The sequence below is a fragment of the Cynara cardunculus genome, assembly GCF_001531365.2.
Source record: "Cynara cardunculus var. scolymus isolate 2C chromosome LG 12, CcrdV1, whole genome shotgun sequence".
In the NCBI taxonomy this organism is placed as follows: Eukaryota; Viridiplantae; Streptophyta; class Magnoliopsida; order Asterales; family Asteraceae; genus Cynara; species Cynara cardunculus.
Window position 1 is genome coordinate 38221495 of NC_037539.1, and position 14340 is coordinate 38235834.

General features: G+C 33.5%; 1 protein-coding gene across 3 annotated transcripts; it reads right to left on the reverse strand.

Moving 5' to 3' along the window:
- Positions 1-683: 683 nt before the first annotated feature.
- Positions 684-8074, reverse strand: LOC112523665 (protein LAZ1-like). 3 transcript variants are annotated; one of them, XR_003070295.1, is made up of 8 exons: positions 7753-8074; positions 7454-7510; positions 5390-5498; positions 4147-4331; positions 3925-4013; positions 2931-3192; positions 1390-1567; positions 684-1195 (listed from the first exon to the last, which is right to left on the reverse strand). XR_003070295.1 is itself a non-coding variant. In XM_025133351.1 (8 exons), the coding sequence occupies exons 1-8, from the start codon at positions 7912-7914 to the stop codon at positions 851-853; spliced, it is 1461 nt and encodes a 486-aa protein (XP_024989119.1). In that variant the 5' UTR covers positions 7915-8074; the 3' UTR covers positions 684-850. The 3 variants fall into 3 exon arrangements, 1 of the variants encoding a protein (XP_024989119.1); XM_025133351.1 differs by having other exon boundaries at positions 1390-1641; XR_003070294.1 differs by having other exon boundaries at positions 978-1195; positions 1390-1646.
- Between the last annotated feature and the right edge of the window lie 6266 nt (positions 8075-14340).

A 14340-nucleotide genomic window follows, 5' to 3' on the forward strand; every position in this document is an offset into this window, starting at 1 on the left:
TATATTATTAAACCAAATATAAATTACTTCGTTATTGTATATAAATTAAATTATAAAAAATTAAATTAAAAAATTACACAAAAAATGAGAAATTTCAAATAGTTAATTTGATACTAATATCGATATATTTTTGTCAAATTTTTATGATATCTTCAAACATATTTTTTATTCAAAAATAAAAACATCATCGCTTTCTCAAAATCACATAAAGTAATATTATAACATCGACTGAGATAAAGAATAAAATAAAATATTAAAATCACAATGTATCTCGCTGTATTATGCGAGTACGCTTCTAGTATATATATATATATATATATATATATATATATATATATAGAGAGAGAGAGAGAGAGAGAGAGAGAGATTCAAATGCAACCCATCACATGAATCATATATGATTTTATACATTAACGACAACTTTCTTGTTTTCTTAAGTAATCAGTGTTCTCGCTTGAACCTGTACCTACAAATGTTACTTTTGTCTCGATGATATTTCCAAGAAAACCCCCGGCTCGTGAAAAGAGTAAGGAAAACAAATAACGGTAAGTCGTTATATTCATCGAATTCATTTGTATTCAAGTGCTTATGGTGACAATCTAACAATTCGAAAGGGCAGAGAATGTGTTTATACATAAAGCAGGGTTGTACCCCCTCCCTCCCTCCCTCCCTCCCTCCCTTCCTTCCATAAACCATATCATCAAGCAAAATATATATTATCAACAATCACTTCATTCTTACCGTCGGAAAAGGCTCTCTTCCATCTTCATGTACGAGAATGACATCGAGGAGCTTTCACGCACGGAGTTACAAGATATAAAAACCACTCGAGTTTTCTTTATCCGACCAGCTATTCCTTTGTAACCCATCTACGCCCATGAATCTGGTACATTTGGTCGCTGCTGCTGCTCTCCCCACCACTTTCTCCACTCGTGTAACCTGATTTCCGACGATGCCTCTTTTTCTTGGTGGCTCCACTGTCACTAAAGCTTCCATTCAAAAGGGGATCATCGATTCCACGTATCACTCTCTTTGTCGGTGAAGTCTTGATGATGCAACTATCGTCCTTGCTTCTCCTACCCTTTTTGCTCTTTATGTTTTCCGAGATCTTATGAAGTTTCTCGTTAAATCTTGTGAACCCCTTCTCTACAGGTTCTACGGCTTGGGTCATTGTGAACCTCAAATCATTAACAATCTGTGTATCAAGGTACCACAAATATAAATAAACATCAATAAGCTTAATTGGGGGGCAAGCCTATTGGACATTGAAATGAAAGAAAACTACTTAATTATTGCGAAACATAGATTAATACCGCTACTATATATGTAACAAAATTCACATGCCATAAACAAATCGTATAAAATTAGCAAGAGATAAAGAACACTTACGTATTCGCCACCACCAACAAAAACGTCACGGACACTTTCTCTAATGGCAGTTTTACTCTTGACATCATTATCAGGTTGGGGGAGACGTAATTTCGTAGGGCGCTCACTATCCCTAACCTCGTCAGGGTCTATAGGACAGTCGATAGATGCATAGTCTCCAAGAACAGAAACGTTTCCCCTAAAAAGATCGCCCATTAGCTCGTATGGTTTTGAGGGGAAGACATATAGGTGAACCACAGAAGCAATGCCCATCTGTTCTGGATTAATACAAAGACATGTTAAGCTTAAAATTTAACATGAGAGCTTCAGCAACGACATTTCTATCACAGGGAAATAAATAGTAACAACGAACATTATAGGGGAAGGAAGGGTAATTGGGAATTAGGAGAATGTAACCAAGTATGGATGGAGTAGAAGTTGTGCATTTGTATTTGTATAATAGTTCATTTTCTTATTTTTACTTCCATTCTTCAGGTTTTTTGGTGTTTATAAATGCATTTGAATACATAGACATATTAGTTCGTTTCCAGTTATCTGATTACACAATAAAGTTCACTTTTAATATTTACATTCATCAACAGTAATTTTCATACCCATATCAATTTTAGGTGCTTTTCATATGGATCACCATCCCAGTCTCTAGATCAATTTCTTTTGCAACTGTTTACACCCTACTCTGTCTTTAACAAGCATTGTCAGTTTAATTCAGAGAAAGTGCAAGTGCATGGGCAAGAAGATTGGAAGCACAGTCTGCTTGTAGTGTGTAGTAACTTATGTACTTCATGGATGTGTAAATGAGACCATGAAGATGATTTACGATAAATTCTAAGTATTTATGTGAAAGAATGACGGCCCATAAATATATATATATATATATATATATATATATATATATATATTATGCACCTTACTGAATTTACTTTTGAATGTTAGTCTGATGATTCATTTATCGTATCTTTCCATTTCGGTCTTTGTTAGCAGTGAGCATGATAACTTTAAATGATTTTTCAGAATAAACCCCAGTTCGTTGGGTTAAGGGTTCACTATGACCAAGGCTGTCACACTAGTGGTAAAGCACCACCTTAGTGTAAAGGAGGCTTCAAGTTTATCAATGCAGTTCAAGTTCATCTCCTACACAGCAAACTTTTTTATCCCACGGCCTTTTAGGGCTAATATGTCGCATATTAAAAGGATAATCGTTTGCAGCCCTAAAAAGTAAAGAGCAAAAGAATTAATTAAAACAGAGAAATAAGAAAGGAAAGAAAAATAACGCATATTGATTGACCACAAAATGTGGTCCATCAAATCCAAGACAGCAGAACAATAGCAAACAAACATTATGATATATCTCCAAATTCTGAATACCATAAAACACATAGCAAACTAGACCTTCCATCACGGATGGAGAGTCATAAATAATGCAAGAAACGTGGAGCACCCATGAAGTGTGAAAGACCATTTCCACTGAGCATCCAGTCCTACTATGGTAAGTGATCAAAAAATAATGACAGCAGAAACTAGATGTCATCAAAGAAAATCACCTCAATGCAGATAATGAAATCCTGGATGCTTGATTTGAATTGTAATGTCTGAGCTATTGGGCTTCTGACTAACCCAAAGGAATAGAGAAGGGCGATAGCCACACCTTGCCACCAGGTCAAAAATACAATCGACTTAAATGTTAAAAACTTGGCCAGTGGGTGAATATGTGCCAGCTCATCCGCCGTGATTTCATAAAACATAACTAAGCAATAGAGAGCCCATGACTGACTGAAATTTAAAACAACAGCCATGTAAGGGTACCTACACATTCAAACAAGTTGAAGAAGAGACGTTAGTAAACTCTTCGGTTTATAATCCATTTGGCACGCGGTGACAAAGAAGGTGACAACAAAAAGTTAAAGCAAAAACAGAATATGACCATTTGATGTTCATCTCACTTCCCATCACTATTACTTATTTTTTAGTATAGAGATAAAAACCTTGACACTTCATAGATTAACACAAAAACTGTTCCCATAAATTGTCAAGATTTTATCCGAGTGCTCCCAAGCATGTCATGGTGAAATTGCAAAATCCATACTGTATAGTTGTCTTACTATACCAAGCAAGGTAAGCCGTTATAAGCAAAGGAATATTAATAAATTACAGTACAAACCCACCCAGTATTATGAGAAATTGTGAATGACCATCATGAGCATTAATAATTGCCACATGTAAAGGCAAAAGTGAAATTATCAACCTCAAAATAACTGGAAAATGTGTGTATGCGAATGAAAGAGAGGAGGTTAACCATCAAAAACCCACCCAAATCTAATCCACCACCATTGCCACCTAGAAACCAACTACCCCTGGCCAATCAGTAATTACTAAGGTTACCTATCGAAGAAATTGCAGTTGGCCCACTATAGAAATATAGAATACAGGTACAAAACAAAAGAAGCTGTTGCCCGTCAAGATAACAAATACCATAAATATCGTAAGTAACAAAAATATATGCCAATAAATCAAAGCAGACAGTAGGTAATATCTTACCCACACCCCCATTTGAAGTCTCCTTCACAATATACATCAAAGGCTTCAAGAATCACTGCTAGAACAGCTGTAACAGCCTTTATGATCATCTGTCGAAGGAATCAATGTGTTTCTCATCAACAATGAGATGAAAAAAATGGAGAACATCTCTACTTAAGAAAACAAAAGAAATAGTTTACATCTGGAATGAGCAGATATGTTTTTCTTCATGAGCGAACTTACATACTGTACAATTCCAATTTTGATGATTAGATAAACCCTCTGACCCAATCGCCATGGTTTTAAGAAGAGATTCATTGGAAATAGATGCTTAACGGTTCCATGTTCAGAACTTTGCTCTAGTAGGGGGGTTTTCGATCCCGCACGCCCTTCCCTCTCTAGAAACTCAATTGTCCTGTTCTCACCCCCTTACAGAAGGTAAAGAAAATCCATCACCACCATAAGAACATAATTGAACAAGCAAAAATAAAGACCTAAACAGAACTTAAATGATACAAGTGAGCATTATGCCCCATGACCAGCTGTGAACTGCTTGAGAGCTTATGTTCTAGAAACAAAACATTGTCATAAGGTTTTCAATGAATCAAAAGCCCATAATATGGAGCAGGTGACTCGAGATCTCGTACCACTCAGCATCCTCTGTTTCTGATACTGATCTCCTACTCTTGTTCCCTTTTATTTTTATGTTACATAATTACTATAATGCTCACAGTTGCAAATTATTAATTGAGGCTGTTATATGTAATTTGTTAACTAAATCTAACATACAAACTGTGTTATTAATATCAGAAGAAAGTTATTCTGCCATGATGATCTGATTTTTGTATCTATTGCCGAGTGTTAACACTTGAGGGAGCAGTTGATTATATCTGCAAAGGTTTAATATCAAGTAGTCCATTGAACATCCACCCCTCCCACCTCCGACTCACCTATTCTACTAAAACTTAGGCAATAGAAGCTTTACAGCTATGTATCTTTTTTTACTTTCTGAATAAAAAAATTACAAGCTGAAAAAGAAAAGTGAAACATGAAGGTTCAGCCCAAAGTAAAGGAACAACGGAAAGCATGGAACCTTTTTTTGTTTTTACTGTCACCTACATTTATGCATCTCTATTTCACCCCACATGTATAAAAGCAATAATTCAAACACAAGATTGTGATTTAAACATACGATTATCAGAGATAGTAGATGCCATTTAGGAAAAAATTCTAATGTGAATTTGAACTTCTTAAGGTGGAAGTTATTTCCTTATAAACCAAAGATAAAATGCTAACGAAATTTATGTCCCCCAACTCTCCAAAAAAATTAAGACAATCTATACAGGAAGGAGCCATGCACATGGGGAAGGGGTGGGTTTTGGAAGATGGTAAACAAGCAAGAGGTTGCCTCGGGTATAAAATGTCAACCATCATACTATCATAGTCAAGGTTACTAGTTTCTTTAACCAAGTCAGAAGAAACATACCCAAACATGCGACAAGATATCTTCCAAAGCAATACATTGCAAAAGCTTCATAGCAATCTCGCAGAATCCCAATATCAACACTAATTGATGGATTCAACAGCGACATAAACTGCAAAAATAAGTTCTAATTATAGTGTGTACAACATGACTCCAATCTTAATATCAAATAAGATAATTACATCAAAAATGAGAAACCTATTTTGATTGCCTTTCCATAAAGAACTTAGAATTGATTGTTAGAATTCATTTTCAGCAAAAATAGATGCAATCAAAATAAGGTAACTGTTTCTAAGAAATCCAACAAGGTTGCTGAGCTGGATTAAAATGCTATTCTTTTGTATCGGCTACATCAAAATCACTTTTTGATTCAAATCATAATTTTAAGCTCTTCTTTCCTATTCTTCACCATATTGCCAAATTAAAATACCTAGCCTACGGTCTTCCAATGTCTCAACTCTTCATCTTTCTCTTTTAAGGTTAGAACCACCTATAATTGAAGATGAAGTGAAGCAAATTGGAATGGCATGAATCTAAGCCTCCACACATACATGTAAAGATAAGAAACCTAGCTTTCTCACATGAATTAACCAATTGTGTTGGTTATTGTGTCTATTGTTTCTGTAGACTTTCTTATTCGTTGTACTTAAAATAAAACAAATAAAAAGAACAGGTTGCTACAGCTGACCATTTTGTGCATGAACATAGAAACAATCTCGTTCATTGAGTTGGATTTTATGGGAGGGGTTTCTGAGAATATAGGTCACATAGGTCAAATCCACACTTTTCTTATAGAAGCCGATATAGCTATATGACATCTAAGTGTTTCAATTATAATTCTATATATCATTATTGTTTTACATTTATTTGATAGGAAGTTGAATGAGTGTTCCTTACCATCGATATAACTAGTGCTTAACCATTATGGAAACTGACTTTGTTCATCCTCCCTTCAATTGATGCTTGTTCTGAACAAATGTCAAGGCAACAAATGTAGGGGGAACCAATAATATGGTTAGAAATGGAATATTTCTAGATTCATCAAGGTTCTAGTAGGGTTATGCATTGTTTCGCTTACAACTTTGATTTCTTTTCTCTACCTGGTAATGGCTTTATAGATTGGACATATCATATTATACCAGCTTGGATCGATCAAGAGTCAAGACCAATTGCAACAGTCCGTTCTGTACTTACGTTTTCTTTTATTTCTTTTTTGTTTCTTTTCTTGGTTGTCCCATGGACATCCCATGCATACACACTACACATGTTCATCTTTCACATTCTACTCTGTGGACTCCATGCCTTTACTGTGACAAAACATCTCTGTGTGATCAACATCCTAGTTTTCTCATCAAATATCTAATTTATGTTGATCAGCATAAGTGACAACTGATGAGCAAGATCTGCTGTCTTTTCACATAAACCTGAACTATCTATTTGATCATTTGTCACTCATGCATAATGCACAACGTTCTTATAGACAATGATAATTAGGAACACACAAAAAAAAAAAAGACAAAATATACGGCTGTCTTACATATGCGCCAAATACTATATGGTCATGGTTTGGCTGTTTGTAACCCAGTCTGGTGATAAGAGCTAACAGTTAACCAAGTCATTCTCAAGGCACTTCCCCAATCAAGCTCCATAAAACAATTCAAGATTTCCCAAAGGCTGAGCACTAAATGACCATTGCATGATCAAACGTTCGGCATTATTTCCAAACGTTAACAAATTTCAAGACAACAAATAGGCGGACCTACTTAGTAAGGGGAGGGGGAAGTGCCCCCTGTCAAAAACTGTCGAGAAAGAAGACTTTTTTAACTCCCGCTCTCGTGGCAACCTGCCCCATCCCACCCCTGCCCCCACCCCCTTGTGTTCCACTGCTGTATGGAGCAGCATCATTTTTAGAATACCCTTTTCTCACACCCACACCCTTTTCTTAATGGTATGCAAGACTAATAATGTCACAAAGATGAATTCAGCAAACCAATATTTCTAAACACAAAGATATCTAAACACGATAGTAACGAAGCTTTTATTGAAAATACTTCAGTCATTGCTTACTGATTCAACGGCATAACAAGGTGCCATGAGTATAATGCCGAACAAAAATTTCTGTTCCTGTTGACCAAATAACAACAATCAAACATCAGATTGAAATCAATTACACATAAAAGCAGATCATCCAGCAAATCAATTTCAAGTTTTAATTTGAGTTTTCTGTTTTACTTAGTGCAGACGACTACATGAACATCTTTAGTTCAAAAAGGTTCACATGATGATCCACCCAAATTCCAAAAAGGCCGTACAACTCAAAGCTGAAAAATCGCAAAGTTATAGATGAGTTGACTGAATAGAGATACCTCGGGATTCTTGTAAGCAGATAGATGCTCGAACAGCAGGTAAATTGAAAGGGTTAGACTGATAAAAACAAAGACACCAGCAACTAGACTTGGCCATGTAGGTGGAGAAACCTTGAGAGCAACGACCAAATTAACAAAATCTTCAGCTTCCAACTTCTTCATCAGCAGAGATACAACAAGGGTTTGCTCTAATCAACTCAGGGGACCCTCCTTGTGAAAGAAAGACGATTGATTAAGCGATTATAACGATAATCGGCCTGAAAATTGAAAGCATAAACCCCAAAACCCTCGTCAATTGCTGAGTGGAGCTTCGGCGGCCATATAGAGGATTTTGGCAACACAGATAGCAACGAAAGGTACGCAATTCCGGGAAGATCGTGATTGCTCGTCAAAACTGTCAATTTTTATTTTTTACAGCTTGCAACTACCAGATTTTTTATTTTATTTTAAAATCCACGTCATTAGCGAAGAAAACCGGATAGAATATCTCTCTATATACCTTATGAGTGTAGTGTTGACATTTAATCTATATTATATTATAAAATATTTAATAAAAATTCTTAAAAATTATTTTTTTATAAAGTATAGTGTATTAATGCATATTACTTAAAATTCAAGATTACAAGTAAATTATGTATAAGTACAACCTATTAAAGCTTCATGTTTTGAATTCGTGTAACTAACTGCAGATAAAGATAATCAAATAAAAAATAAACATCTTATTTTAAAATATAAAAAATCTAAAATATAATTAAAATAGTTATTGAATTTTAACAAAATAATTTATCTTTATAAAAAATTTATATTATTTAACTAAATATAAAGTACTTCGTTATTGAATTATAATTAAAAAAATGAATTAAAAATTACCCAAAAAATAGGATTTTTTAATTGTTAATTTGATACTAATATCTATATAGTTTTGTTAAATTCTTATAATTTTTTCAAATTTATATTTTATTTAAAAATAAAAACATCATCGTTTTTTTAAATCACATGAGACCATATTATAACATCGATGAAGATAAAGAATAAAATAAAATATTAAAATTCAGATGTATTTCGCTGCATTACGCGAGTACCTTTTTAGTTATAATTAATATAAGAATAAACAAGATTCATTTCAAAATAAATATTTATATTATTATTTAAATTTATTTTAAGATAAATATTTATTTTGAAAGATAAATATTTACTTTTTTATTATACTTTTAGTTATAAAGTTAACGTAAAATTGTCTTTTTATTAATTAAAAAAATATAATAATTACATATTTTTTTTAAGATTATGTCTTTTTTTATTGTGAACATTTATTTTTGGATGAAAAGAATAACATTTTTAAAAAATTTAAAAGTTTATTTTTAATTTTTATTAAATTATACTTGTTATATTTTAAAATTAACTAATTATTTATAAAGTAATAAAATTCAAAAAATGAAATCGTCAAGCGTATCATATAAAACTCTAAGAACCTCGTTCAAATATCCGATGTCAATGCGTTGCTCATGTGCCACACAAACGGCTCTGCGATGATCTACGCCAAGAATGTGGGATTCCCTCGCACCAGGAAACGTCTTCAATATCCATATCCACAATTTGAATATTGTCGACCACTATAATCTAAATAAGAGTGAATTACACTTTTAGTCCCTGACATTTGTTAGTTTCAATGAAATTGGTCCTTACGATTCTTGTATTACAGAGTAGTCCTCCACATTTGCAAAAATCTTAAGTTTTGTCCCTTTCGATAATGATCGTTAAATCCAAATGAAAAGGGGGCATTTTGGTCATTTAATAGTTAGTTCTTATTTTTTATTATGAAAACAACTATATTATGTTCATCTTGTCCTGCGAAGAGCTAATGACCATAAAGAGATGCACCAACATCAACCACCACGAGAAACATAAACAAAAGCATAACCATTTCGAAGAAGCTGATGAACAAACAAATCGAGTTCATTTCACCAAATCATTGAACAAAAACCTCCAAATTAAATCAAACCCAAAACTAAATCGAAAACGTTAAAATTAGATCGAACCAAACTAAAGCCTGAATTAAATCAAAACAAACCCTAAAATAAATATACCTCCTTCTTCTTCCTTTCTTTGTTGCCTCTTCCACAAGATAACATCAACCCTAGATCACAAACAGAGGAGACAAGGGCATGGCAGAGGGAGACTACGACGATGAGGAGAGATTGATGTCTTAATAATCCCTGTGTTAATTGTAGCAGTAGCATACAAGGAAGGGGTGGTGTTCATTGGGTCGTAGCAGTATCAGGTGAAGAAGTAGTGGGTTGCATGTGGTGTGGGGTAGTCATGGTGAGGGGTTGTTTGTATACCTCTTAATAGTTCCATTAAGAGGCAGCCTCTGAATCGTTAATAGTTGAATCTTGTTTGGCAAAAAAAAGTCTGTCTCTTAATGGTTCTAAAATCCTCTGAATAGTTTTGCATTATGGACATCCCTTAACCATTCAGCACCCTAATTCCATTGTAAACAATTACCCAACAATTAAATTTTATTTTGCACTATATCATGAGAGTCTCTTAATCATTCTGATCGCATAATCATTTTGCACCAAACCATTCAAAAACTACCAAACAGCCTCTGAGAAGATGGGTGTCGGTGGGGTAGTAGTTGTGAGAAGGAGATGGAGAAAAAAACGTATTGATGCGATGTGGGTGAAGATGATCATATACTTGTATGGTGGGAGGTGTATATAATATAACTATTTTTATTTTTTGAAAAGAAACTTAGAAAAATGTGATAAATTGAGCAAAATGGCCATCATTTGACTAATTTTAACTAAAAAAATGTAATCACCGAGATTTTTGCAAGTACGGATGACAAATCTATAATAAAAGAATTATAGGGACCAATTTTGTGGAAACCAACAAACTTCAAGGACAAAATATGTAATTCACCTATAAAATAATAACACTTCAAAATAAATAAACATCTTCACAGAACCTTAAAAGCGTAGAGAAATCTTATCGTTTGTACTACGGTTTGTTGATGAACTTTTTTTTCAGACATCTTCTTTTGGTCACTAACGCGTGATGGTAAGACGTTCTTCAACCGACTAATGATGAATTCTTCAACCACTTGTTCAATTGTTGCTGAGCAGAGGCTCATGTAGCCCATGACAGATTAATCGTATTCAACGCCAAACAGTTAATCTATTTGAAGTGACTCATTTCGTACCAGAGAAGCCTATGTATGAACAAGGAGTACTTTTACTTCACCACCTGGCTACTCTAGGTTGGGAGACTCTTTACCATTTTGTACAAATAGGCAAATGAAAAAAAAAATATGGGTTTAATATGATTCATGTAGCTTGCAAAATATGAATGTGGTTATTTTTGCGAGCTATGCTACTAAGTCATCAACTGTTATAGCTTCTTAACAAGACAACTGACACAAACTATGCATCAAAAATACTAAATTGAAAATTATACAAGTAGCTAGCAAAGTAAGAAATTACTCTTCTGGGAGCTAAAGTAAATGTCTCAATATGTTATATTTGCTAAATATACACATTTATACCACAAAAATACATGAAATATTGAAAAACATTGCATTTAAGCAATCTTACCCAAGTCATAAAATCAGAAAACCCCATTTTTTGCTTGGAACATGTATGAAATTCATGATAAAATGGTACAAACTAGTTATTGATAACTTATCTTGTTTGTCATCATGATCAAGTCGAAGATATGCACATGCTAAACTTTGAGAAATGTTCTTGGATATTTAAAAATACAAGGGGTATCAACTAAAAAACTGAAAAAATGTCTCAAATCAACCAAAAAACTTAAAGAATACTTAGAAATCAACAAAAAAAACTTAAAAATCATTTGAACTTAACCAAAAAACTTGATCTGAGTTGGTTTCTTGTGGTCACAGTTTACTGGGATTATTGGTGGCATTTCCAGTTCCATATTGCTACATTCCTCTTTGGTAATTTGAAACAGACTCGAATACAAAACCACAGTCCATACTAGATTCAATAGTCAAGACTATGTAAGGCATACACCTTAGATGATAAAAATCATGCTAAATTTAATGGAGAACACATTGATCTGCAATGCATCAACCCAACTCCAAGTGCCCATGTCGACTTGCAGAAATGATTATATCAGCTTGATTTTGAAGTCCATCTTAACTGGTTAGCCTTCACCCACACCTTGTCCTTACCTCATTGTTACTCTAATGATACCAGTCCATGGCCCCTTGATTACCCATCTTTCTTTGCTCATTTCGAGTGTTTCCTATATCTGTTTTGCCTCTATCGTGAATCCCACCATCACAGACCTCTACAATGTCCTCAATTCTAGTGTGATTGCATCAAATATGTTCTTGTTTTACTCGATTTATAAGTTAACCAGGAGCATGGAATTAAACAAGAGGTTTTTGATCTTGGCTTTGGTTGGATTGTTGATTGTTCATCGTGTGCATTTTTAGTACAATGGGCTGCTATTGGGATTTTTGTTGATTTCTCTGGGTGCACTACATCAAGGGAAAGACTGTGGGTTTGTTTTTGCAGTATTGTTGTGTTTTAAGCATTTATTTGTTGTGGTTGCACCGGTTTATTTATTGCTTTTGGAACATTTGCATATTATGGGATATAAATCAAAGTATCGAATACCGCTGTGATGTTACGCTTTATGTGGTCTAATAAAGTTTACATTCAATCATGTTAAGCAAATTATTAGCATTTCATGTCATTGGAAGTGATGGGCAAACTCAAGACATATGCTATAGAGACTTCACACTCCAAACACATAACTTTCAAGTCCAATTACGCTTGCGGTTATAAGTTTTTCAACATAACCTCCAAACCTTTTTGTAAATAGAACCTAAACTCGTAAACTGAATTGGTCCTCAAACCTGTAGCTGGGAAACTCATCAGATTAGACATGTAAATGGATGAGAAGATCTCTCAACTCTGATTCAACGAGCAAAAATGGTATATGAGTTTCTATTCAAATTTGAAGGTTGTGAACTCAATTAATTGAAAATTATGGAACAAAGAAAGCAAAAAAAACAAAAAAAAACTTGCATATGATTATATATCCCAAACCAATAAAATCAGGTTCTGTTTGATTTGCAAGAATGAAGTGGATTTAGGGAATTTGCATTTCACATTCATTTCAATCTCATGTTTGGTTTGTTAGATTGTCCAGATTTGAAATCATTCAAACATAGGATTTTGAAATCCTTAGAGAGTTCTCAGGATTTCACGGGGTTTCGTAAGATTGTATGCATTAAGGTTTTAAAAAAAATGTTAAAAAACATTTGCTTTGTAATAATCAATTAATAAAAAATGTAATTCAATTATTCTTATAATTATTCATAATTTCAAATCCTACAAACTAAACACGTCAATGATTTTAAATCCATTTCAGTCCAAATCCTTCAAAAACAATCCTGCAAATCAAACGGACCCTCAGGGTATTTGGTTTGACGAATTTGGATTATGTGGAAGGTTTTGGATTTGGTTTGTAGGATTTGAAATGAAATTGAATTACGTTCTTTATAGATAACTTATAAAAGCAAATCCCGTGATATACTAACTACCCCAATCTCATGTTTGTAGAATTTCAGTTCTGGACTTCCTTTTAAACCAAACACATGATTAGAATGGAATCCAATTCATAATTTCACAAACCAAACGGACCTTTAATCTTGTGGTAAGCTGGAAACTAACATGTTGATTTAAGTTATTGGAGATGAAACGACCAAGTTGCATTATAAGTTGCTCATCTGCCGTAAATAGTATTTGTAGAATCATTTATACATATCTTACTTTCAGTTTATGGCTAATTTATATTGATTCATTGTTAAACGAATTGCAAGCTTGCGTATATGAATTGTTCTTTTTCTAAAACCATGTCAAATCACTATTGACAACTGTTACTGTATAGATTCGTTTTATTTCAGAGAACTGAAGGAATATTTCAGCTGAAGACAACATCAGTACGTATGCTTTCTGATAGATTTACTGAACTATAACATACCATGCATATCAAGTTTGTGTTGAATTTAGTAAAACAACTGCTTCCTTTTCAAATTTTGTTTTCTGTTTAACTTTTGCTAATATCGATATTCATATGAACATAAAATTTAGCTTCATAGTTAAAAAAAAAATTATAATGTTCCACTTTATAATGCGACCTATTATAGGTTACAATATTGATTTTGTCAAAAAGAACAACTGACATATGTTTGTTTTCTCTCATCTCATTAAGCATGTTTCAAAATCGTTGTACCATGTAAAACGTTGGATGTCTTTGCATATTATTACATGTGTCGTCTTTTCTATGAAGTTAGTAAATGTCATATGGTATACAAGTTGTGATTACTGCGTTGTTGACCATCGATGGCCAATGCATTAGTTTTCCATTTTGTAGCAACTTCATCCAAGCATTATAAAGTTGAACCAAGATCTTCTTATGTCGGTTTAAACAACGATTATTATGGGTTTGAAATTACTGCTATCCAACTATTCCGTTTTCAAAATCTCAAACCATTCGACCATATTAACCTTTAGTGTGTGTGTGTATATATATATATATATATATATA